The sequence below is a fragment of the Protopterus annectens genome, chromosome 2.part0 (assembly GCF_019279795.1).
Source record: "Protopterus annectens isolate FY-2018-M chromosome 2.part0, PAN1.0, whole genome shotgun sequence".
NCBI classification, from domain to species: Eukaryota; Metazoa; Chordata; order Ceratodontiformes; family Protopteridae; genus Protopterus; species Protopterus annectens.
Genome location: NC_056728.1, coordinates 1,839,081,823 through 1,839,109,170, shown reverse-complemented (window position 1 = coordinate 1,839,109,170; position 27,348 = coordinate 1,839,081,823). Strand labels below are relative to the sequence as shown.

General features: G+C 35.0%; 1 protein-coding gene across 1 annotated transcript in view; it reads left to right on the top strand.

Annotated features, from left to right (window-relative positions):
* LOC122793654 (C-factor-like) overlaps positions 1-16,460 on the top strand; it is a 309,477-nt gene extending 293,017 nt beyond the window's left edge. The window contains exon 6 of the mRNA XM_044061871.1: positions 15,898-16,460. Within this exon, the coding sequence (XP_043917806.1) occupies positions 15,898-16,011 (114 nt within the window). The 3' untranslated portion in view covers positions 16,012-16,460. The remainder of the gene's footprint in view (positions 1-15,897) is intronic.
* The last annotated feature ends 10,888 nt before the right edge of the window (positions 16,461-27,348 follow it).

Here is a 27,348-nt window from a genome sequence, read left to right as displayed (position 1 = left end):
AAGAAAATTAACATTAAAAAAATGCAGGGAGTTATAAATCAGGTACTATGTATGGACATATCTGGAACAGTTAGTAAAAACAGAGTTATAATACTAAATAAGTGTTTAATCAACTGACTAAAGAAAAAACAATAAGAAATAAACAATATACTATTGGAACATTCTTATGGCAGATAACGAAATTAGGGAAATTGTAGGTGAAATACCTACATTTGTCTATAAGATGGGATGTAACATCAAGAGAAATTTGGAGCAGGGTAACATGAGTAGGGGTATGTATGAACAGATTAAACACGTAAGGAGATGTGGTAACTGTAAACAATGCCATGCTATTTTAGAAGATGTAGGTGTTACATTAGATAATGTGAATAGAACCAAAATTACATTTAGGCAAGGGAATTGTAACTCTAAGTTTGGAATATATATGGCAAAGTGCATGGCATGTCCCAGTTACTACATAGGGAAAACCGAGAGGTGTCTCAGAAAAAGAATATACGATCATTTGTATAACATAAGAAGGAAGGACATTTATAATGCCCTTTACAGACATGTTGAAAAATGTGGGGATAGTCATTTTTCAAGTTTGCCATATTAGAACAAGACAGGATAGGCCCCGAGGGGGCAACTTTAAAGCTATATTGGGTCACAGGGAGGTTAAGTGGCAACTATTGACTGATGCCTCTAACTTATCCGGTCTTAATGATCATATTTCCATCAAACCTATTTTACAAGCACAGATATAGATAATTATATTGGTGTACATAGTGTTTTAAAGAATATACTTTGAGACAGCCTTGATGTTGTATATTATTTATTTGAACATGGCTTGTTTATGTTGCTTTGATGGATTTGGCTAGGACATTTACTGTATATTATGTTAACATATGTATATTTGAATTGCATGGTTAGTGCCTGATTTTATTTATTATTGTATTGTTTATCTGAATCTTGGATGGGTTCACTTTAAATGGGTCAAAGATGTTATTAGCAGTGGTTTTGGCACCAAAATGAAGGGTATTTAAATGTTTAATCACATACATCAAGTATTCTGATGAAGTCCACATTTTAGTGGATAAAAGCGCTTAATCGTTGTGGGTTGTTGTGTAATAAAAGTGTGGATTTTACTCTTCACCTAACTGTTTCTTCCTGGTGGACTCCATAGACTTTAAGCATTTATTTCTCATTGCTTTTTCTTTAGAGTTACAATACTATAATACCAGATTCATTAGTCTAAAAAGATAAACATCATTGTTGTAGAGACGTGTATAACATCCGTTTAATAGATAATATTAGTGTATAGATCAGACACATAAATACATTTTTATTATGTTGTATGTTTATAATTAATTTTATAACCCAGACCTAACCCATTGGGTTAGAATAGTATGATGATGTACCACAGCATTGGGTCTAACCTGGTGAGGTGCATGAGCATAGCCAGTTATTGATGAGATGTATTTTTAATGATTTTTTGAACTGGGTGAAGGAAGCAATAGTGGGTATATGACTGGGTAGAGTGTTCCAGATTTTGGATACATAACAAGAGAAGAGGGAACCCCCTGTTGTAATATTAGACTTAGTTACTACGAGAGTAACCTTGTTGCTGGAGTGAAAAGTCCTGTTATTGGTGTTGAGGTGAAGTAGGTTTTGTAATGCAGGGTTTTTTTCTGGTTCATACAGAATTTTATGGGCCAGAGAGAGTTGCTTATAATGCAGAAGTTGTGGAAGTTCCAGCCAGTTGAGCTGCTTTAAGGATGAGCAGTGGTGAGATTTAAATGGAGAGTCTGAGGCGAATCTAGCGATTTTGTTGTAGCAGGAGTCAAGCTTAGCTAGGTCTGTTTTTCTCAGGTTGGTAAAAATGGGTGAGGCATAGAGGAGGGTAGAAATAAGGTGTGTTTGGGCTATTGTACCTTTTGCTTGTTGGATAAGGAATTGTCTATTTCTGTAGAGGGTACCGAGCTTTTTATGGACTTTCTTGATGGTCTGGGAAATGTGAATATCAAATTTTAGATTATCAATTTCTACACCCAGGAGTTTGGTGTGGTCTGTGGGAGATATAACAGTTTTGTTACTGGACATGATATTAAAGGAGGTAGTTGATGATGTGGCCCTAGTTGGTTTAAAGAGCAGAAATTTGGTTTTAGTGGGGTTTAGAATAAGTTTAATATTGGTTAGCCATGATTCAATACAGAGGAAGGATTCTTTAGTTACTGTGTGAAGTTCCTGTACTGAGGAAGCTGCACAAATTAAAGTTGAATCATCTGCGTATTGGATGACAGATGCCTTGACAGTGGAAGAGTGGAGTTTATTGGTGTAGAGGGTGAATAGCAATGGGCCTAAGATGGAACCCTGGGGAACACCAAGAGTGACTGGGAGTAGGGGGGAACCTGCTTCCACAGAACTGCTTGTTGACGGCTGACTAGATAGCTTTGGAAACAGGCTATGGTGGGTTGAGAGAGTGCTAATTTGGATAATTCTTTGATAAGAAAGTCATGTCTAACCATGTCAAAGGTCTTTGAGAGGTTTAGAAAGGTGGCAGAATCAAAGTGAGCTTTGTTTCTATGAGAGTTTACTGTATTGGAGAAGGATAAGAGGGCAGTGTTGGTACTATGGAACGGTCGGAAGCCATGCTCAGTGTTTGACAGGAGTTTGTGGGTGTGTAAGTAGTCTATCATTTGGAAGTGTACGCATTTTTCAAGGATTTTTGTTAGTGGAGATAGAATTGCTATAGGTCAGTAGTTTGTGAGTTATGTGGAGTTACCTCCTTTATGCGGGGGGATTATGTGATAGATTTTCAAAATATCGGGGACAATAGCTTCTGAGAGGGATCTATTAATGAGTATGGCTATAGGGTAGGCCACTGCATTGGCAGAAGTTTTTTGAAATTCCCCTGGTAGTTTGTCAGTAGCCAGAGTAGTGAGCTTTAATTTGTTGAGGCAATTTTTTATCATATCTATAGAGACAGGCTAGAATTGGAAGGACCTATTTTTTTGTTTGAGCAGTGGGGGGGATTCAGAGGATGGGCGTGTGTGTTGATTTTTCTGTTGGTTGACTAGGGTCAGTATTGTCTCAGTAAAGAATCTTTTAAATTGAGTGACTATGCTGCCTGTGCTGTTATCTAGGGTAGGAGAGGGAGTACCAGTTTTGCCTAGAAGTAGTAATTTGTTAATGGCTGCCGAGAATTTTTGAGAGTGATTTTGGTGCTTGATTTATGAACCCTGTTTGGTCATTGTCTATTAATTCAGAACGATTAGAATTCAGTCTACTAGCTATAATAGCCATAAAAATCTTACAATCTATATTTAACAAAAAATATGTATATAAGATAAACAAGAGGTGGGTTCCTTATCTGGTTTTAGAATTGGAAAGAGGTGGGAGGCTGGTGGAATGGTTAAGGTGTTTACCTTACAGACAGAAGGTGCAGGGTTTGATTCTCACATGGAAAATGGCTCACAAGGGCAGTTAGCCTAGTACTTATCTATAAACCTATAAACCTATAAACTAGAGAATATTTCCATGGCGGTGGGACATTTAATGTATTTTTAATTTCTTGAAAAGTGTTTAACAGAATTTTTAATATGTTATCTAGTAACATTTTATATAATTCAAGGATTAACCCATCCAACCCTGGTGCCTTATTATTTTTTAAATTATTTATTTGATCTTTTAGTTCTTTAAAAGTGAAAACTTTATCAATTTTGGTAATATTGTTGCGAGATCATTTCCTTTGTGTATTCTTCTTTAGAAAATGACTTAAGATGCTATTTTCTCCTATCATTGTATTGCCACTATTTATATTTTCATAATGTTTTTTAAAGCATTCTAGTATGTCCTTCATATCCGATACTTTTATTCTTTTCTTATTCTCTTTATATATGATTTCTTTTATATGGCTATTCTCACTTAAATATCAAGAACTAATTGAAATTCTGTGTAAGCTTTTAGAGTTAATTGAGTATAACTTGATTTTCTCCAAATTTATGGAAATTTTGTGATGTAGGATGTCTTGGTATTCCTTGTTCAGTTTATTTATATTATCTAACACTATTTTATCCTTAGGTGTTAGATTACCTTTTAGTTTATCTATTTATTTCTGCATGTCAGTTAGCCTCTTATCCCACTCTTTTCTTTTAGACAAGTACCAGCTTTTAACTTTCCCATAACTTCCTTTAAGATATCCCATAGACTCATGTCTGATACCTCACCATTATTATTAATTTCAATACATTGCTTTATTTTTGTTAGAATCCATTCTTGAAAGACTTTTATTTTCATAATGTAAGCAGTGATTTTCTAAAAAAAGATTAAAAAGTCAGTATAAAAAGTTAATTTGAAGGTAATGTCATTGTGATCTGATAAAGGGCAGGATACAATCAATACATCTGTTTTTAATAACAATGAGCTGGTAAATTATACTTTATCAATATTAGTCTGTGTGCCAAACCTATATAAATAGTGAGAGAATTTTAGGAAGAAGGTAATTTTATATCATAAGTATCTTCTAAGTTCCTCAAATTTATATAATTATTTAAATGTCTATCTACAGTAAGGATTTTAAAAGGTTTGGTATTTGTGGTGTCAGTTGGAGATAAAATACAATTAAAAGCTCCTGCTAGAATTATCTCTCCCTGAGAATATAGGGTGATAGTGTCAAGATGTTGTTTTACAGTTTTTGTGCCAATTCCAGGTAACAAGTATGAGTTAATCAGGGTATAAACTTTTTCCCAAACTTAATTACTACTAAAGCTAACATACCGTATTTATCTGTATAAGAATCCTTGATCTCTGGTAATCATGGGCTTTTCTTCCAAAGAATTGAAACTCCTGTTTTTTTTTTTCCTTTATATTGTGACCTAACCAACATAAACATTAAATAGTCTTTTAACAACAATTTATTTAAATCTTACAATATTAAGTGTATTTCTTGAAGAAAAACAATGTCCACTTTATGCAAAGAAAGATATTTGTTCACACTACCTCTCTTCGTGGGATTATTTAACCCATTTATGTTTAAAGAAAGAACGCTATATGCTGAAATATTATGACAGGTTTTACAATATTAGGATACTTGTATTGATTTCCTATGATTTTGTAAAACAGTTTAAAATATCATTTGTTATGGAGAAATTATGAACAACTAAAGTAAAAATCTTGACTATATAAACATTAAAAACCTTCTGCACGGAATACAATATTCCTGGCTTAATATGTTCATCATACAAGCCACAGACTTGCCAAACCGTGACATCTAGTGGCGACTTTCTACTACTGCATGTTAACAAATGACGAAGGAAAAACAGTACTTGTATAATAGAATATAAATGCAAAGGAAAATCACTGTTGATAATTCAGGATATACTTTTTATAAAAATAAAAATATGTCATTAAATTAAAATATAGAACCATAATCACTGCTGTTAGTTAGTTATTGAACACTTACTAATATTGTATTAAACTTGTATTTGATTCAGTTCAGTATTAATAGGTTCCACATTTATGTTCATTGTTAAGTTAACTGAAACTGATACTGTTCAAATATGAAGCATTATAAGATAAATAATCATTTTTTCCACAAACTAAAAAAAATGTTGACTCTACCACAACTATCTTTTGGATATTTAATTTTCAAAATGCAGGCAGATGGTGAAAGGTATACAAAGAATAAGAATACATTAGTAACCTATGTTTACTACAGTTTTCCTTTCCTTTCACTGTCTTAATATCCCATTCATAATATTTCTCATTTACTATACACATAAAAGCTTTTATCGACACCAGCTGAACAGAATCTAAGAATACCATGCTAACATTTAGCAAATGAAACTCTTATCAATATTATGTTTATTATATATAACTTTTTCCTAAATATAATACTTCTTTGCTGTAAAATATCATTTCCTTACCACAAACTGGGTGTTTTCCATAGATTCATTCAGTTATTAAAGGGTTACCAAGATCTCACCATAGTAATACAGTTCAGAACTAGTTATAAATTACATCAGAACTAGTTATAAATTACATCACGGCCATTTGGCTTGTCAGTCATTCAGGCCACGTCCATTTTATTCAAAAACGGCAGGAGATCTATTAAAACTTGACATCGCTAATATAATTAATATAATAAGCTTATTAGATAAAAGTTTCTTTACTTACATTACTTTTTCAGATAAACACATTAAAAATAATGCAAAAGGAAACAAGGCAACATCATTCTGTAATCCAATTGGTCCGATGGATCAACTTGAAATAAGAAGGTCAAAGGTAGCTAATTACTTCCTGGATGTCATCACAGATGTCTCTGCATGAAAATGGAGACTTTACAGAGTTTCAGGAGCTCAAACCTGCTTCAGAAACCTTATAAACAGCAGCTAAAGTAAGTCAGTGGGAATGTTTACTTGTTAAGTGAAGCTTTAAAAGTTAGAATGCTCACGGATGTACTATACAAGCTAAAAGCAATTTACATTTATTTTTAATTTAAATACTTATTTTTGGCTGTCATTGTTATTAATAAATGAGAAATTAACCATTTCAGTACTTTTCCATTATCAGGGCAACAGTTACACAATGCTCACACAGCTGTTACCCCTAAAGTTCCGAAATAATTTTGAGAAATATGAACATCAGGAGACCCCCATGCATCTATAGCATTACAAAATAAACTAAGCCAAACCGTTAAAAGGTGATCCCTTTTATACTGTCTGCTTCAAATTAAACAGGAGCCATGGAATAGTAAAATGTTTTTCCCCATGTTTTTTATTCCTTCTGATTTATTTTGAGTGCATAGATATATATATATATATATATATATATATATATATATATATATATATATATCAGCTTGTAGCCTGGAAGAGTGCAGTTACAGATGTATACTGCTGCCCTGTTAATGTCACATTTAAATTGTATCCTTTTGATTGTCAGTTGTATGAGTGGGTACTGTGCTTTACCTGTTTATCTTCAGTAAGATTTATAACTTCTGTCACATTTCAGTTGTATCCCAAGTTTGCTGACAAATCTGAAGAAATACACTACAGAACTTGAAACTCCTCAGTGTGATTAACCACTTTTGAAGGATACAATTTAAATGTGACCACACTTTAACATCTTAATGAAGATAAACAGCTAAAGCACCGTACCCACTCAGACAACTGCCAAGCAAACCCATTCTAATACCATTAACTATTTCAAGGGACTCAAACTGCTCATGACATCTGTTGCCCCAATAACGGAAAAGTACCACCATTTCTAATTATTGATGAATAAATCATGTAAACAACAACAGCCCAAGCCTCAAAAAATAAAGCATTATTCTAAATAAATGCAAATGTATATCAAACATATTTTACAGCATCTGCTGTCATTTTCAACACACACTGCCAGCCACAGCATAACTCCCCAAAGCAATGAAACAGCAAAAAATAAATATAAAAAATCAGTTTGGCAAAACCACTATATAACTGTAATACCCTTTCATGTTCTTCCCCAAAGATCAAGACTTCATATGACATTTGTAGTGTTTTTCAATCAAAACTCTTTAAAAAATTGTGTAGAGTCACATGAAATGTTTTTTTAGCTTTGAAAGGGAAGGAGAAAAGAAAAGGAAAGACGTAAAACAAAATACATTACCTTGTTGTGTGGTTCCAAGGTGTCCTAAAACAATCTACATTGCAATATAATACAAATAAGGTTTTGAAATATTTGTCTCTGTTTTTTTTTTCTTTTCTTTCACAGACCATTCATTTTTTGATGTTGCTTTTCTTTTTAATGTGCTACTGGTGTCTATAAGTTCTGCTGTATTTATCAAGTTCCTTTGTTATACAAAGATGTTGGCTTCTTCAAGTGATTCAAATGTTTTTGATCTTTCCAGTAAGCAAAGTCTTATTTAGGCAGGGAAGATTAGTTGAGATTTAATAGCAGCCTTTTCAGTGATTTTATAAGGGGAATGCATGCCTTTCTTTTTGAAATGACAATAGAAGAGTAGTCATTGTCAACTCTAACAACCTGATCCCCTATTTTCAAAGCATTGAGAGCCCAAGCAGACTTTAAAATAAGATCCTTGTCTTGACTTCACATAAATTTAACAATGATTGATCTAGGGTGAGTATTCAGTTATACACATCAGCTGCTGGGGGATGGGTTAGAGACAGAAAATGGATGATGCAATATGCCAGGCTTGATGACAGCCTTGAGCATGTTTGTTGTGAAAACTTGATAGTTAAAGTTGTAGACACTGAAGACAAACCAGAACAACAAAACATCCATTCACAAATGGAATATTCCACTGGTTGAAGCAAGCAGTAGCACAATCCAAAATAACACAAGTAATTTTAATCTTCTGCAAAAATCTTCAAGATAAAAAAGAAGATGAGACAGAACAATTCAGTGTTTATTTTCACACAGACAAGTGCTTTCATTCCCCGATGGAAACTTCATCTAATGTTCATGTCCATGTCTAGCTCATCAGATGTCTTATACCTGTCCTGTCCTATCTAGCTTCTGCCAAATATCTAACCAAAGACTGCGTATCATTTACTGGAAGTGTAAACTACTCATCACCACAGAAGTAAACAACTGCTAGTGTATAAAAAACTAGGCCTTGCTGAAAGGGAAGGCTTTCCTGGCATTGTTCTCAGAAAATTAGATCCCCTAAATCCCAACAACTCTTAGTGATGCAGAGTCATGTGTTTAGACAATGTATCACAAGGATAACAATCTCCATTCCTTGATATATCTAATGGGCAGAATTTCAGAGTTCCTAGATATCTAAACACCTACTCTTTAAACTATCCATTATTACTCTAACATACAACTGAGAAGCACCTGCTGGAGAAAACATATACACTTGCCTCTATAATGCCACCATTTCCTCAGAACCTGTTAAGTGCAGCATTCCCAGCCTTCATCCCTTTTAGTTATCAAACCAAATGTAGCAGTCATGAGCCACTACAAAATAGACATGTCTCCATCTGCCACACTTGTAACAGTAGAAGATCATTTCTTCTACCCCATGTCATTGAACTTGTTATGTTCTACCTAGTCCATGTGTATCTCCTAAAGATACAATAAGAGAAGATATTTAATGTAAGCAAACACCTATACCCATTAAATATAGCTAGTCAAACTGTTGGGTCTATATTATAACGACGAAAAATCATAATCTCGACCGCTCATGTTGCAAATACGCGATGTTGGTATTTTATGATTGCACTACAGTGAAGATCGGAATATTTGCCCTTTCCTCACTGTAGTGTGATCTCGGAGTTGGAATATATATTAGGGGGTGCAGAGCCCTCCACAATAGCGATTTCGAGTATTTAAATTTTCGTCATGTGAGCAGTCGAGATTATGATTTTTTGTTGTTATAATATAGACCCAAACTGTTAATGTTCCAGGAAAAAGTGTCTTGATAACAAAGCATCCAGTCCTCTTGAGTTTACCTCCAATGTTACACTTCACCTTCAATTTAAGAAAAGAACACCATTTGCAAGAATCTTCATTATTGTTTTTTGTGATTTGGGGCAACACAGGTCTGCATAAAAATAAACACATACAGATATCAGAAACATTTTGAACAAATTCAAAAAAATGTAAAAATGTAACAAATAGTGTATCCAGATTAACAATAAAAAATCCCATCACCTACCAACTTACTGTCAGCTCTATAAACTGCCCTTACTGAGATGTGAGTACATGGTGCTTCCATGCCACACCGCTGGTGGAGGATTGTGAGACATATCTTTACTGCCCACAGTAATAAGTGCCAGCTAAGTCTTCGTCCTCTACCATTCTCAGCAGTGCTCATCCATCTGAGACATATCAGCCCAATTTGCCCAATTTCAGACTGGTTGCACCATCAATGATGACCTGTCATAAAGGTTACCCAAAAATGTCCATCTCCTTAGCCCCCAGAGCAGAATGTCATCATTGTATGAACAGACACTAAACATAGCAATAAAATGAATTTGTTAATGGTAGTAACCGATTCCAGTGAGGAAGGGCTCCATCCTATTACTGCAGGGAATGATGGTCAACACAACCTGAGAGTTAAGTCACTCTTAGTGACCCTTTATAAAGCCCCTCCAGTATGACAAAGGAAACAATCAGTTATATGTCATCTGACAGACACATATCCTTACAATTAGTATGTCTGTCTCATGGTCAGCAAAGCAGTCATGCAGGGGAAAGGAAAGGACTAATTTTATATCTTCAGGACTAGCCTACACCCCCAATAGTTAATTGTCCCCATAAAACAAGCCATGATCTCTCCAAAGGCAAAACTGCATTTGTTTCCAACCCGCTAACATTTTAATCAAACACAGCACAATCCAGTGTCCATTGCACAGATAAAATAAAAATGTCTTTAGTCTGTCAGAGTTTCAGAGCAAAAAAAAAAAAAAACGAACCTCCATAACATGATAACAAGACACAAAGAAAATAATCACTCCATCACTTAAATCTTTTCCATCCCCTGCTACCACTACATTTTATGATGCTTATGAATTTAATAGTTTACTATTACAAAAATGTACTGCGGTGGTGGTGCTGCGGTTGTCGCCTCACAGTAAGACGTTGTCTTGTTCGATTCTCAGCTAGAGCATCTTCTGTGTGGAGACATGCGTGAATGGGCGTACCTTCGTTGAAGGTTGTGCGTTAGGGCCAGCAACTCGGCATGTAAAAAATCTACTGCCAATCATTAGCGGACCGGAGTTCCGCTGTGGCGACCCCTAACCAGGAAAAGCCGAAAGACACAACAACAACTATTACAAAAATGTGCTATCTTTACCATAATCATGCTTAAGATAATGCCAGAACCTTTGCAAGGCCTGCTTTGTATTACTGTTGCATGTACTTTCATAATATCACAGAAAGCTGTGGCTGCTTTTTCTGGCCCATCACTGAGCAGTTCTGCAATGCAGTTGTTGATCTTTTTGTCAGTCAGTGTCTGTCATTATCCTGAATATTCCACAACATCAGCTTGCAGTTGATGCATCCAGAGAGCCCCCATACATTTTAACTCCACTAGAAAGCAGCAACTTTCTCAGTTTCAGGGTAGGATAATTTAATTCTGATTTCTTTACAGCGATTTGTTCACAAAAGAAAACTTATCTTGCTGCCATCAGAAAACATTTTCAGACACCCCTGTACTTTCCCCAACTTTTTAGAAGTACTTCTTTCCCTAAAATTATCCCAATGAGGATAAATAGTAAAGTGATTCAACTCTTATAGGAAATCACTCAAAATGTTTTCACTGACAATGAAATATGGCTGGAAAAATTCTAACTTGCTAATTAATGCCAAAAAAACAAACTTATGCTGTTTACTCCAAAACAACACTTTAACTAGAAACACACATTTCATATTACCTTAACTAATAACACAAAAATAGAAACCATACACCAAACTAAACTATTCAGAGTCATAATAGATGACAACGTCAAATTTGATCACCACATACTTCATTCCATCAAGAAAACTCACCACAAACTCAGCTCTCTCTGAAGGACCAAACGCTACCTGACAGATCAAGCTAGGATTACCTTAACTGCAACATACCGCTTTCCTTCTCTATTATATGCTTCCCCTATTTTTACAAATATATATACTATGTATAAAACTAAACTAGCCTCCTGCAACTACAAGATAGCTAAATTTGCAACCAACCATCCTTATAAAACACACAACCGCCTTGCATTAAAACAATTAAACTGGCTTGAACTCCCAAAGCAGTCGACATATTCACAACTAACGTTGAACTACAACCTGTTTTACTCTCCAGACAAATGCCCAGCATTGCAAACTACTCTGCTGTACTCTGCACCCACTAGAGAGCTTCACTCTAGCAATAAACCCCTATTATCTGTCAGTAAGACATTCAGCACTGCTGGAGACTCTCGCTACTCCCATTATGTGTCAGAACTCTAGAATGAAATCCACATACAGTTAAAACAGATTTAAAACTTCAGTAATTTCAAAACTTTGCTTAAACAGCACCTCTGACAAAGATGTCTCTATCCTGTTCACCTGGCTAGCTTTACTCAGATTACTTTTCTCCAACTCTTACAGCCACTTTACTTCCTAGTCTTTTGTACTGTATCACTCCTCCTCATACGGCACTAATTTCTAAGCTCTTCCTCTTCCTCCTTCTCTCACACCGCACCACTAACTATGGTTCTTCATCTGTACATTTATCTTCCTCCTCATTTCCATAATTTCTTCTTTCATATCTCTCACTTATCATCAATTTTTGCGCTACTTTACTACTTGTCTCTCTGTAAATTATTACTAATCTCAAAAACATCCCAGTTTAATCTTTTCCCTGCAGCCATCATGTTATAAATGCATTTAGTGTTATTGTATTTTGTTTTTCTATTCAATAATTAGCCAATTTATGTTAATTTTTATCTTGTTATTTTGTGTTAAAGTGCTAGTGCTATGTTCATGAAAGCAATATTTAAAAATCATGCAAATAAGGACATGTGCAGATGTTTTCCTCTGCAATTATAAATGTGCACCATGTGTAACTTAAATGTGAGCTTTTCAGCCTCTGCTGAAAATGGGTTTTACCCAGTTGGACTGTTCCCAGTCAAGAAAGACAAATAAGTAAATAAACTTTAACTTCAGGCAACACCAATTTAGAGAAAGTGAACCGTGCATCCATAGACTTTAATAGATGCAGCACCTTACATGTGCAAAGACACATCCATTAAAGCCTATGGATGTACCTTGCATCATCCCAAAGTTGACATAACTGAAGGATACACAATTTATTGGAGCTGTGGTTTAATGAAAAAATGTTTGTTAAGCATTTTAGAAATAAGGAATGAATGTATCACAACACTTCTTCATTCAGTAAATGCCACAATGTACTTATGAATAGAACAAATCATTTGAACCATATAGAGATGATCTGAATATATTTCCTTTGCTGTGAATCTCACCTGACTAATCTTGCTTGCAGAATATGTGTTGAGTTCAAGCAGAAGAGTATCTTCTTAGGTTTCTTTAAAGGAATTTACACTTCCAATTTTTCTAGGCTTGCATAAAGAAAGTAACACTTTCTTCAAGGCATATGTGACAAAGCTGACCAAGGTTAGCCTCAGAGACATGCTGAAACCAGGTCCTAAGCTTGGTGCACTCTTTCCCATTGCAGCTTCTCTTCTGTGGACTCAGTCCTTTCCTTCAACAGCGATTAGATAAATTCATATAATGTAAAATCTCAAATCCCATGTTGGCTGTAAATGACACCCCTCAGCTAATATTTGTCCTGGGGATAGGGAACAAATTGGCTGATTAGGCCAGGAAGGGGCTGATGACCAACAGAGAGGACAAAAAGAGCAAAAAAAAAAAAAAAGGATTGAGTAAACTGCAAACAGTTTCCATAGTCAAGAAAAAGAAAAATAATCCGGTTCTACACAGCAGTGAAATTCAATATGTACTTTATTGTAGTAAGGTAAGCGCTTTCTCGGAATAACATCCGCTTCATCAGACCAACAAAGACAGATTAACAGTTACATTTTTAAACACTAAAACATCCAATCAAAAATCAGATAAAATGTGCATCATAGCTAAAAAGCCATGTGATAAAATACATCTGTAGAATATATAGATCTTTAAAAACTGAATAAAAACAGACTAAATGAACAATATGTACTTAAAAATGGTAATGAATACAATAGTAAAAAAATAATAAAAGATGGACTATTGAAATATATATGATAAAATATTAAAAGAGAAATCAATGCTTTAATGGCCATGCTTTAAGGAAGGGTTTCAGGGAAACTTGTTGTTTAAACCAGGAGGTTTATCAGCTTGAAAGCGCAAAATCCATTTCTGTTCACTAGATTCTGTTCTATTATTTATGTCACCTCCTCTCTTGGTACTATGCAGAATCTCTAGTACCATAAAGCTAAATGTATGTTCTTTACCCTCTTTAGCTACATGTAGTGATAGTGCTCTGGTTTCTTTAACATTCCTAATATCCCTAAGGTGTTCAAGTATTCTATCCTTAAACACCCCGTTTGTTTTCCCTATGTAAAATGAGAAGCAGGTAGTACAATAGCAAAAATAGACAACATTTTTTGTTTGACAATCTGCATAAAAAGCAGTATCTATCTTAAAACCCAAAGTGGGATGTGTGAAATGATTACCAATGTGTATATGTGTACAGGCCATACAATTCCTACACATATATGTATCAAGTCTATCAGATATTATAGTTGATTTAGTATTAAAGGGTCGATAACAGAGCTGACTCTTAAGTGATCTATTATTTCTAAAAGCAAAATCTGGCTGTGTGCCAATGACCCCATTCAACTCATGTACAGTAGACAGAATATCCCAGTTCTTTTTAATAATATCACATGCTACATGCACATTGCTGGCAAAAGTCAATGGCATCCTTAGTTTATTCCTAGAGGTATCAGTGGAAGCATCACTTGAGAAAGTATTGTCAGTATTATCCCTTATATCTTATATCTATATTCACTGATGTCATTCAGAGTTAAGCAGAAGGTTATGCCATGTCCAAACAAAAGCTGGCTCCATAGAAGCTGTGTTTGGTCCTAGACTTATTTCTTCAGAGGTTATGCCATGTCCCAGCTCATGTTCCCAAATTCATCCATATCTGCATCTGAGGATCATGTCAGGTAACTGACAGGAGACAAATTATCACAGTTTCCAATTTATTTATATAAAGTCATTGTAATTTTGCTTAGCTGCTTTTTGTAACTGTTGTACATGCATTATATTTGGAGCTCTTCTCTCTGGGTCCTTACTGTAAAAGGGGCAGCATGTCCAAACAAATAAACCTGGTAAATAAATGTCAATTAATTATCAGTCATGTCACACTGCTAGATTCAAATGATACCTTTGGTTTTGTTTGTAGCAATTGCCATATCCAAGTGCCTAAAACTGTGCCATTAAGCAGTATGTAAAGCTTACTGGTATTGTCAGTAAAGTGGGTGTTTTATATGAGTATCTGTTTTGATAGCAAGCCTCTTCAAATAACAGAGAAGGCAAAAAAAAAGGGAATGGTACTGAAAACAGTGTGTCCCAGTCATGACTTTGTGCATAACATTCAATTTCAGCCTTCAAATTCAAGTTTAGTTAAGTGCTTATTTACTAAACACTGTATAATAAAACCATGTAAGGTACAAAATATAAAAGAAGTTGCATTCCTCCTGCTCCCATATCAGTACTCCACTGTATAAATTGCATGAGGCTTACATCACTATAACGTTGTTTTATATCTAGCTTTCCTGAGATAATTTCCATTCCCATCAGCACATTCAGAATACAGCTTTGTTTCTAAATTGCGCATCAAGAAGAACAGTCGTTGCCATGTTTCCCCTGTGTGTGTTGGTAACTGATTAATAGCCGTAGCACTTTTAGAGTCTGCCTTCTGACTCATAAAACTGTACTTAGTTTCTGACTGCTTAAAGGAGCTGCTTCTTACCTATTTTCCAAATGTGTTGCTTCATGACCTTACTTGGCAGGGAAAGGGAAAATGTGGGAAATTTACAATTTTTGGAGTCTTCTGACTTTCATGGCCTTCCTTTTGGTTCCCTAGCTTCATGGAACTAAATACCCCAACATATTAGTGAGTGCCAAACATTCAGATATTAACTCACTGTTTTTTAACATACATTTTCTATTAAAATGAGTTGTACATTGAGTCAACTGAATTTTTTAATTATTTTGTTCTTCATTTTATTGGTTGACAGTTTTTATTTTTAAATTATTTATTGTTACGTTATGAATGGTTTTATATACCTTTATAGTTTACCTGATTTAAAGTATTTTGAAAAACTGCAATCAGCAAACAAATAGTATACTGTTGTTGCTGAAATACTGTGAAATGTATTTAATACCAATACTGTTCCTGCTGTATATTTTTAGGCACCACTAACCCTGGAGGAGACCATCCCTGATGTAGTAACTGCAATTTCCAACCTTGAGGAAAGGCACTCTGGAACTTTTATTGACTGGAAAGGAAATACAGTGCCCTGGTAATGATTTTGAAGATGACTGCAGCATAATAACCCACATGAATAGCACCATCTGTGTTGACGACCTATGGACTATTCGTGTAGCCTTTATTTTTAACATGGCATTGTAACCTCAGTTTTGTAACAAATCTGCTATTACTTACAGAATGTCATTCTTCTCAAGGCAAAATGTACTTCGTGCTGAGTAAAGCAGGGGTATTTTACACACAGGCATCTAAGGCTCAGAACATTAAAAGTGGAGGCAATGATTTTAGAACAAGCATATGATTAGATTTCATTTCTGGTTCTAGTTCTAGAACTGAATTCATGTGCTGACAATTACATATTTTAATTGTACTGCTGCAGAAAGGATATTTTGCAGTTAACATTTTTTTATTTCATACATTTAAATCTGAATCCCTAAGATTATGGCAACCAGACAGAATTAAAATAAAACTTGTAATAAATCTGAAATCACGAATGAACGAATGCTTCAGAATTCAAATATTCCACCATGCACACAAATATTCCACAATGCACACATGGCATCCTCAAGAAATGTTTTTAGATTAAAACAGCCAAGTATAACAAACAGAACCCCAAAACCATATATATATATATATATATATATATATATATATATATTTATATACATATGTGTATGTGTGTGTCTATGTGTGTGTGTATGTATGTGTGTGTGTGTGTGTGTGTGTGTGTGTGTGTGTGTGTGTGTGTGTGTGTGTGTGTGTGTGTGTGTATGTTTATACAAACGTGTGTATATTTGTGTGTAAGTATGTATGTATAAAAAATTCCAGGAGTGTACATCAACGTGCAGGAGGTTTGCTTTCACTGCGATTTGCTACTTGCTACTCTGACACAAGCCATTTTGCAGCTTGTTTCTTTTCCCCTTTCTAGTCTTAGCCCATGACACAGTTATATTATCTTTTACATAGTTTTGCAAGTTTCATTGTATAACTGACTCCAAAAAGTATATCCTGAATAACCTTTCTGGTAAGGATTGAAGCCACAATGATGATTACAGGTATAAATTTAAATATGCCTTTAATAAAATACTTTTGTGGGCTTTCCTATAATTTCTGAAGCCTCAGTTCTTTGAGCATCAACTTTCTGAGACTCAAATGCCTGATGCTGAAATTTCTGCGTGAGTATTACAGTATAAAATCACAGCAGTGCAGTTTCTAAGTGTGCACCAGCAGATATTTCTTTTTCCATTTTGGGAGATTTCTCCCTTCTTCATGTCTATGTGACTATGAAATTGGTATATATTTGTCGGTGCAGTGTACGGAAATCAAATCCCACATTGGGGGTGTTTGTCCTCTGCAAAAAAAAGACACTTTTTTTGTTCTGTGTTTGAATCTCTGACAATTTAACTCAACTGTATGGCTCCTTTCTGTCTTGAAGTGCAGTGATTTATAGCTGAACCAGTTTTTTGTACATCTCACTGCAGAGCTTCTTACAAAAGATCCTACAATATTTTTACTACAGATCATTTTCTGTGATGATTATTGAGCTGTTATTCTTCTATTATTCCACTTAGTTCTCTAGCCTTCTAAATCATCCACAGAATACCCAACACAGAACATATATTATGTTATCATAAATATTTTGTTGTGAGTTGACAAATTGACAAGAGTCTGAGATTTAGCATACAGGATTAAGGCTCTGAATTGTTCTTGCAGTTAAGGGTACAGAGTTTGATTCCTTCCTTCTCCATTGCCCTACTGTGTCATTCTGAGTAAGTTCTTTGCCCAGATAGTTCTCTCGGATCAGGGAACATGTTTCCAGTGGGCTTACCTGGTTAACAAATAAATACAAAAAAGGTCATATAAAAGAGATTTGGTGTCGAGTTGTTCTAGCCGTTAACTGACCATGCTGATACAATTCGATTCATTTGTAATTTTATATCTGTGCATACCTACTCTATTTCCCAAATAGAAACTCTGGTATTCTGGAAGCTTTTGGAAAGATATTGCACAATTAACTGTTTACCTATCTTTGCATATGATGAACTCCACTTTCATTAATGTTCTCCCTACCTTGCAAGACTTGTATCCTGGATACTAGTTTATATTCTTATACTGCAATCCCCAATAATTCATCAACACAAAATAGGCATCTGGAAAACTTTACAGTCACTGTGACATTGTCATGATGTCTTGCACTAGAACTAAGAATGCAGTACAGTACTATGAAGACACACAGACACACACATACACATCTCATACAACTAGGTACAAGTCCCATTATAGTATAAGTCTGTAGACCTGTGAATCACTTTTCCTGTTCTCCCTCTCTCTGTTCTGAAAGTTTACCTCAAATGTTCCATGCATGGTATTATTTATCATGTGATAAACTACAGACTGTCAGTGGAATGAAGTATGCGCATTTCTCATGTCCACCTCAGTCTATAATGAACAAACCACACAGGAACAGAATGGATCTAGGAACAGAAAACAGCAACACTGTAATGAAAATCCAAAGAATTTATTTATCCACAAGAACAGAGATTTGTTCTTGCAGACAAATACATTTTTTGGATTTTCATTACAGTGTTGCTGTTTTCATTTCCTGGATCCATTCTGTTCCTGTGTGGTTTGCGCCTTCTATGTGCTTTTGTGTTTGGTTCTTCAGTCTATAATGAACCAAAATACTATCAGAAATTTGGGGAGGGCAGTATAACATAAACATTGTGATATTAACCATAAATTAGCTACACTCCAAAAAACCCTGTGTTATTCACACAGCCTTTATATGCATATATATGCATAGTGTTATGTTTTTCTCTGTTCTCATGAACACCTAAGTGAACATAGCCTTTTTCAGCCATAAATCGGTTTTATTACACTAGAATAAAAAAAATGTGTTTTGGACAAAGTCAGCCCAAAACTTACATTTAGTACCTTTATCATGTCAGAGTTTGATGCTTATGTAGTGATGTGGTATAGTCTCTGTGTTGTGTTTTTAATTAAATTATCACTTAAGCCACAGGCAAACATGCATTAACAGAAAAGAAGAAAACATGTTAACATGTCATATCCATTCAGTATATATAGTATATATGTATTCTTTGTTTTTAACAATTATTCACTGCAACATTATTATTATAAGCTGCGGTGGTGCAGCGGTAGCGTTGTTACCTCACAGCAAGAGGTTCAGCCATTCGATTCTCAGCTGGAGCGCCTTCTGTGTGGAGTCTGCATGTCCTCCCCACGGTCGAGTGGCGTTCGAAAGACATGTGTAGAATGGGTGTGCCTTCGCTGAAGGTTGGACGTCGAGCTGGCACCTCGACACTTGTAAAAAAATCTACTGCTAATCATTAGCGGACCGGAGTTCTGCTGTGGCGACCCCTAACCGGGAAAAGCCGAAAGAAGAACAACAACAACATTCACTGCAACATTATATAAATTGTTCATTTCCTGTCTACCCTTAAACCTCAGTCATCCTCCTGAACATTGTTCTGCATATATTGTTCCCATAAAAAGATTTATTTTTTTTTATAACTTGCTTCTTCCATTTTCTGAAGATCCCACCTCTAGTTATTTTATCAACTTTAAAATATTCAATACTTCAGTTACAGCTGGTATACATTTTAATTTCTATTTTCTGATAATTGCTTTTTTGGTAGCCAATAGCATTAAACATAGTAAAGCTATGTTTAGGCAATTTAGATCCTTTGTCCCATTTCAAAAGACTCCTTTCCTTTGTTACAGCCTACTGCCTCTCTAGCATTTCTGACATAGTAATCTGTTGGAAATTTTTTAAATCTGCCAACTCATTACACTTTTAAGAAACATGTTCCCAATTACCGCTGTCTTTTCTATCACACTTCTATCATTTGCTAGCTACCTGTGGAAAAATTATCTGAAGTCTGCTTGGGGTTTATAAATGCCTATGCGAACACTTCCAAGCAAAAATCCCAAACCTTTTGGACTTAGACACATACTTAAAAGCCATACAGATGTACCTTCATTGTTCCTTTAAACATTGCCTTTCCAGTCTCTCTTCCCAACCTTTTTTAGCCTCCTCTAACTGATTCTTATAGTTATCACACAATATTTAATATATCCTACTATTTATCTTCTTTTCACAGCAGCTTATGTTTTAGACTCAACTTACAACTCTTCTAGAGCTGGTCTTTCAGTGAAAACTCCCCTATCCCTTTCTTCTTAGCCTATAGTCTGATATGAATCCTTGGTAGGGAAGACAGTCTCTAACCTGCAATCTGAACTTCTGCTTGCCCTCATCACACTCTGTTTCCCTGTCTAGTTATTGCTCCCAATAATGGCTCCTTTGCCAATTTTCTGCAGTAAATTCTAGTCCCATCTTGCCTATTTTCAATACCCTACTTGCAGTCATCCCTATTGGCAAATTCTCTTTATCCATTCCTATGTTGGCTTAGTCCTTATAACACTTTCTGCAACTTTATGAATGTAATATTCTTTATGGTTTTTGTTATTCTCTTTAAAGATTTGCATCCAAAATTCTACTCTCTCCTTATTTCTTGAACTTTCCCCAATTTCATCATCATCTCTGTGTTTTAAGCATTAGCATTAGGACTAACTTGAGAAGTGTGCCAGTGCATTCTGTGCACAAAGCATAACTGTGCAGAAGTTTTGCTAGAGTCAGTGCTGGGCACTGAGTTTGGTGGTAAACTTCAATAACCTCTATGCCTATTGTCTGGATTGTATGAAAATGTTTGAGCTCTATTAGGCTGAAAGGTAAGAGACCTGCTTAATTTTGGTGAGAAATGAATGTATCCTTGTAGAAAAATGTTGTTTAAAAATCGTGTGTCAAAATATGTTCCTCATTTCGCTTGCAAGGAAAAAACGTACTCACCTGCACATTAAGAACCATAAATCCAGTCAACACAAGAATTTTTGAGGTGGCTTGCTGGGAAAGCAGAAATGCATTTTCAAACGGAATGCATGTATTAAACAGTTCAGAGTCTTGTTAGTTTGTAAAGAGTGCTAAATTTGTATGAAAGTACTATTTATGGAAGAGTCATGACTGCACATATAACTTGACACTTTTTGTTCCTATCAGCACACAGTAATACTTCATAAGGCTTTTTTGTTATTTTTTATCAAATAAGTTGTTACCTCTGGAAGCAGAAGTGATTTCACAAGTTTTAATATATTGTTTTAATGTTTTGAAGGTAGTTAAGACTGCATTGCTTAACACATTATGATGTTCCAAAGAATTAACCAATCAAAAAAGGAAAATAGAATTTTAGAAGCAGTACTCCCTCACCACCCAAGCAACTGCAACAAGTGCATTGTCTGCATAGTTTACACACTTCATCCCCCAACATACATCTGTTTTTTTTTTTGTTTTAGAATATTCACACATACAATACCATACCAGTATATATTAAAGTGACATGTACAACTGAATTAAAGCTGGTCAAACTAATGAATGTCTATGGCATTGTAATAGAAGTATAGAAATGTATTCTTGTGCATGTATAAGTACTCAAAATGTTTGGTGCAAAAACAACTAGAAAATTGTGAATTATAGGTAAGGTCCTCCTGCCATTTCCTTAAAGTAGTGATAGTGTTAGGCTTCACAGCACCCTAACTTCACAAGTTTGTACATAAAGTTATGTAAAGTATCCCATGTGCACATCTGCATGTTTGTGGCATTTTTGCATCATTTTGCACATCACATTTTTATTTTGTGCGCATGTACTTAGATTCTGTATATGTGATATAAATGTTTACATTTAATTCCTATCATCTGCATTTTTATCTAGTATAGGATTTTTGAATGCAGAACTATATGATTTGTACAATTTGCTTATACCTGTCTGAATCTCCTTTATCAAATCAGACGTTTCTTCTCTAGAACTTGTTTTTGCATTTCCATATTTCTACATCAACAGCTATAGAATACAGAAATGCAGAATCATTTTGTTATATACAAGCAAAATATTTTTTCATAACAATATTACAAAATTCTGAAGATGTCCAAGATGGATGCACAATAATCAACAGGTTGTTTTGAGCTCCCCTAGTCTGAAAACAGAAACTGTTAACAAGGGCTAGTATAACTGCCTGTTTGGATAAAATTTAGTCACTAGTGACTTCCAATATGGTTGCACACAAAGTAACAGCTTAATTTCAGTTCTCCCAGTGTAAAAACAGAAACGCAGAAAAGAGAGCCAGTAAACTTGTCTTTTTGTGTAAATTTCAATAGCTGGCTAGCAAGTGCACTGCCTAGATGTTAGCAGAAATGAAATTCAGTGAACCTGAAAGAAAGTCAATCACGAATGGTGAGGAAAAAACACTTACTGGGAAGAATTCTGCAGCTGTTCAGCAAAAAGAAGTGCAAGCTCCAGCTGTGGTGCAATGCATGACTTCTAGTAACCCAAAGGAAAAAAACAAATCAAATGTACTCACAGCTGATTAAAATAAACAAAACACTAAATGAGTATGTCAACTCAAATAATAAAAGGCTGGAAAATGGAAGAAGCTTTAAAAAGATATTTAGAGGAAGTGATAAAACTGCAAAAATCAGAGGTCAAAAAAGAAGAAAAGGCTGGTTGAGTATGAGACTGCTCAGGAAGACATGTTTCAAAAAGTAATAGAATTACAGGACAGAGCATGTAGGGAAAATGTGAGATTTTCTGCTGTACCAGAGAAGCTGGAAGGAACAGACTGTATAAATTTTAAGAAAACACAAATAAGCAACTGGGCTGGTATTCCTCAGCAGGAGTTGTCAATTGAAAGGGCACATTGTGTATGCTCCAAACCTGGCCATGAGAAAGCAACCTACAGACCTTTAATATTAAAAATGCAATACTACCAGCAGAATGAGCTGATTCTGACAAAAATGTGGCAGAATGACAAAATACTAAATGTGGGAGACACTAGAGTGTTTATGGAAAATGATTACTCATTGTACACCAGGCAGAAAAGGAATACATTTATTCCAGTAATCGGGGAATGTCGAGAAGCAGGCAAGAGATTCAAGCTGCTGTATCCAGCCAATTTTCAAAATATTCTTTCCTGGAGGGCAAGAATAATTTTTGATGTAGAACATGCTAAGGAGGAAATACAAAAGTATGTCCAACAAAAAGTGAGCTGTCAAGCAGAAGGAGATCCATTTTCTTGTTATTCTAATAATACAGCCTGTAGGGAGACTGTGCCAGTGAAACCTTTTCCAATGTTTCAAAGGAAAATGCTTGAGAGACAGAAAAAGACACAAGAGTTGACTAGAAGAACCAGGAGTACACTGGAAATGAAGCAGGGACTGGATTTAGGAAATGGAGATCAACAGGAAGAAGACTAGCAACTTGGAAATTGACAAATAAATGCAGGATTACAAAGCATTAATTATATTTGTGAAACATGGCAGAACAAGAAAACCTGGATATATTGGACTCCTTTGACTTTATTAAACTTGAAGGGGAGTCCAAAGCATATGCCCTACATCATATAATTAATGTTTGTAAGAACATTTAGGAGGGGAAAGAAGAAGGAAAAAGTTAAATGTAAGTAAAATAAAATGTTCTTAACAGTAGTATTTTTATAATGCATGACATAACCCGCATGCTGTAAAGTAAAGTTTTCTCAGTTATTTTAAGTGTAATAGGGATACTAAAATAAACAAGTGCCCCTGATTGTTTTTCTTCTTCTTTCTTTTTTTCTTCTTGTTCAGTTTTAAGAAATGTAGACACTGTAGTGTAAAAAAAAGAAGAAAAGTCTGGCCAAAAGAGCATGATACAAGAAAAAATGATGTGCTTTTTCTTACTTTTCCATATGAGAATGACTTGTTTAAGGCCCATGGCGTGATCTAGTAACAGGTTTTAAATGTATTTATTGATTGATTGATTGATTGATTGATTGTATTTGTTAACTGGAAAATTCCACTGGGCCTAGAAAGAGCCCATTTTCAGTGGAGGCCTGGGGAGAAAAGCTCCACATTAATACATGCAAAGTGAAATATTCACACACAGAACCAAGTATGTCGAGCAGTAATTTCACATTCAAGGAAAAAAAATAATAGGAACAACAGTGATAATGTTTACAATCAAGGTGTAAATATAAGGCACAGATGGCATACATTCTAATAACACGTAAGTAAAATATATCTGCAGCATACTTAGCAGAAGAGAGTTGACTTAGGGGAAGAAAGGAGGAGACAGAAGGACTAGAGGAGGAAGAGTCAAGCTAAAGTGACAGTAAAGGAGTATGTATGGTAGAGAGAAGGAGAGGAGATGTTTGTATGGGAATGGTTAAATTTGAGACTCCAGAGAGAGAAATCATGTGTTGAGGAAAGTTGTTGGGGTGCAGGAGCATAGAAGCAAGTAAATAAAAAAAGAACACTAAATATAATAAAACTTTTTCTTGTAGCAAATAAATGAGTGTTTCTAGTACAGGCAATTGCATATCTGGTTCTCATGTCTCTACAGCAACAATATGATAAGAGTCAATAAAAACAGAATGCTTCTTTCTTTCAATGGCTAGGAGATAATGTTTTCTGAAAGATTTCAAATGTCTTCTAATCTGGGAGAGGAATAAAGAAAAGACAAAAACAGACAGCACTTAGTAGAAGCACAGGCTGTACCATACCTCTTAGTATGGATAACCTTCCTTATAGGTTAACCCAAGTATATGAGTGTGGCTGTCAGTCTGGGACAAGTGTTCCTATTAAGAGGGTTAAACTTTAATACTCGAAGATGTACATAGTTTTGTGTGTTAGTATTAAATTAATAGGTTTTAGGAGTGCTCTGGAGGTGTGTTTGTTTTTTTTATTTGAGGGCTCTCACTAAAACAAAAAGTTTTGTAAGATATGATGAGAAACAACTGTGTAAAAGAACAACCTGCCAAACATTAGTGTATACATGTAACACAAATGCTGAAGCTAGACATTTAAAAAAACTGTTACACATAACAGGTGGGAATAATAACTTATTACATAATGACAACACTTTCTATATTATCTTTAAATGTACAGGGTCTCACACATATATACAAAAAACAAACAATAGTGAACTATATTTAAAATGTAGAGTACAAATAACTATGCTACAGGAGACACATTTGGAAAGAACTGAGCATGTAAATTTGATAAACAAAGGATTCCAGAGTGGTTATTTATTCAGTGGAATATCTGGGATAAAGGAAAAGGGAAGTACTTATATTAATTGAAAAAGGAACTCCAATAGTGATAGAAGAAGGGAAAATATTATAATGGTAGATTTGTAGTACTAATAGGGTACTGACAAGGGAGGAGGATTACACTGGCATTCATTTATATTATACCTAAAACTACTATAATGGAGCTTAAGAAAACTCTGTGAGACATAATCAGCTTTCATCAAGGAATATTACTTACAGGTGGTGACTGGAATTTGATTTGCAGCAGTGAAAATGTATCTGGGGAGCCCAGAAGGGATATATAACAAAAGAGGGTAGATTTTTGAAGACATGTATTATAATATTTGGCATGGAAGATGTGACTTCAGTAGTATGAGTTTGGAGTGAATTTACATATTATTCCCCAAGGTACAAAAACTGGGCTAGGCTAGACAGAATTTATATTTCACAGGAACATGTGCATTTATCTAAAAGTATTGATATATATCCAATAGCTATTTCAGATCATATGCCAATAATAACTAGAATAAAATGCAGAGTAATGAAATAAAACTGAGACACTGGCGCTTTCCCACCTATCTTTTAAAAAAGGGAAGAATTAAGGAATGGGTAGTGGAAATTATTCAGGAGTTATTATGGAAGATAGAAATGTCTTCTGAAAATATAGCTAGGGAGTGGGATAAAATTAAAGTGGAGTTTAAAAACAGGGTGGAAAGAGAGAGATTTTTAAGAAGTAACAATAATTATTTAGAGAGACTGACAAAGGTTAATGTATTACTGAATGGGGGAATCTCACATAAGCAGAGGAACAACTGCAGAATACTAAACAGAAAATAAAGGATTACCTTAATAATATCCATGACTTTATAAAAACTGCTGTTAAGCAGTTGTTTTTGATAATAACTTCACAGCACAATAACTTTTAGCACAATGACTAAGGCAACAGAAAGTAAAAAGTGTTGTTGCCAAACTTGGAGAGCCTGTAACAAGGAAGATAACCAGAGATTGTGTAGAGGTACTAGAAATATTTTGGAAATTTTATGAAAATTTGTATAAAGCAGAGAAATATAGAAATCAAGAAAAGATACAAATGGAAATGTTTATGGAAGAATTAAATATCCAAAGGTTAGAGATAGATGAGGCTCAATTACTAACAGTTAGGACTGGAGAAGATGAGATAAAATGGTGATGTACAAGGGAGCCCGCAGGATTTTTTGCAGGGGGGTGCAAACCCAGAGCCCCACCCACATATCTCGCCCCGCCCCCTGCCAACACAGCCCCGCCCAAGTCCACCCACCCCAAGCCCCGCCCACACAACCATTCCAGTGTCCCATTACTTGGCTATTTCTCCCCATTTACTGTAGACACTGTTCAAATCTGTGTGCATACTGTGTTATGCTTTAGTTCTACAATGATTACAGGCAGTTGGATTTAATTTACAACTTTTATTTCAAACATTATAGCCCAAACACTGAGACATTTACTAAACCTAAACAAAGCAATAGTCTTACAATGAAAACAGACTTGGCATTAAAGCTTCTCTACTTTTGAAACTCACATTCAATGAAACAGCATTGAAACCCACATTCAAAGAAAATGCATCTGGCCAGTGGCAGGTTATTTACCTTTGAACTGTTTAAGCAATAGGCTCCTTGCACACCGTTAGGGCCATGCAAAAGTTATTTGATTTACCTGATTGTATTAATTATAATATATAATTGAATTATATCCCTTGTATTATACAGCAACACTTGTTTGAGTGTCGCTGCAAGTAAAAGTAATCTGAATAATTCCACATTAAAGATATCTGAAACTAATGAAGATGTTGTTGCTAGAAAACTGTATATTTCAGTGTTTCATCTACAAATTCAGTGCCTGCTGCCGTCAAAGAATAAATTGCCTATGTTAAATTAAAAAATGGTAAGCTGGTATATTGCAATAGAAAATGGATGACAAGCTGAAAAACAGGTTCATAGTTATTAGGCATCTCATCCAAAGGAGGACATCCTGAGGACTGCAGCATACAAATGTATATGCTGTAGGAATAGAACCTCAAGCCTTTACATTAAGATGCAAGTATTCTACTTGTGGTGCTACTAACATAGCTTTAAAACTTTATACCACAATAGAGATACCATTTGCTAAACAAAATGGTTGCACATTGTAAATAGACTTGGCATGAGCAGCAGTGAACTTCGCTTCCCTTAAAACTCACAGTTCCTTGAAAATGCACTTGAAAA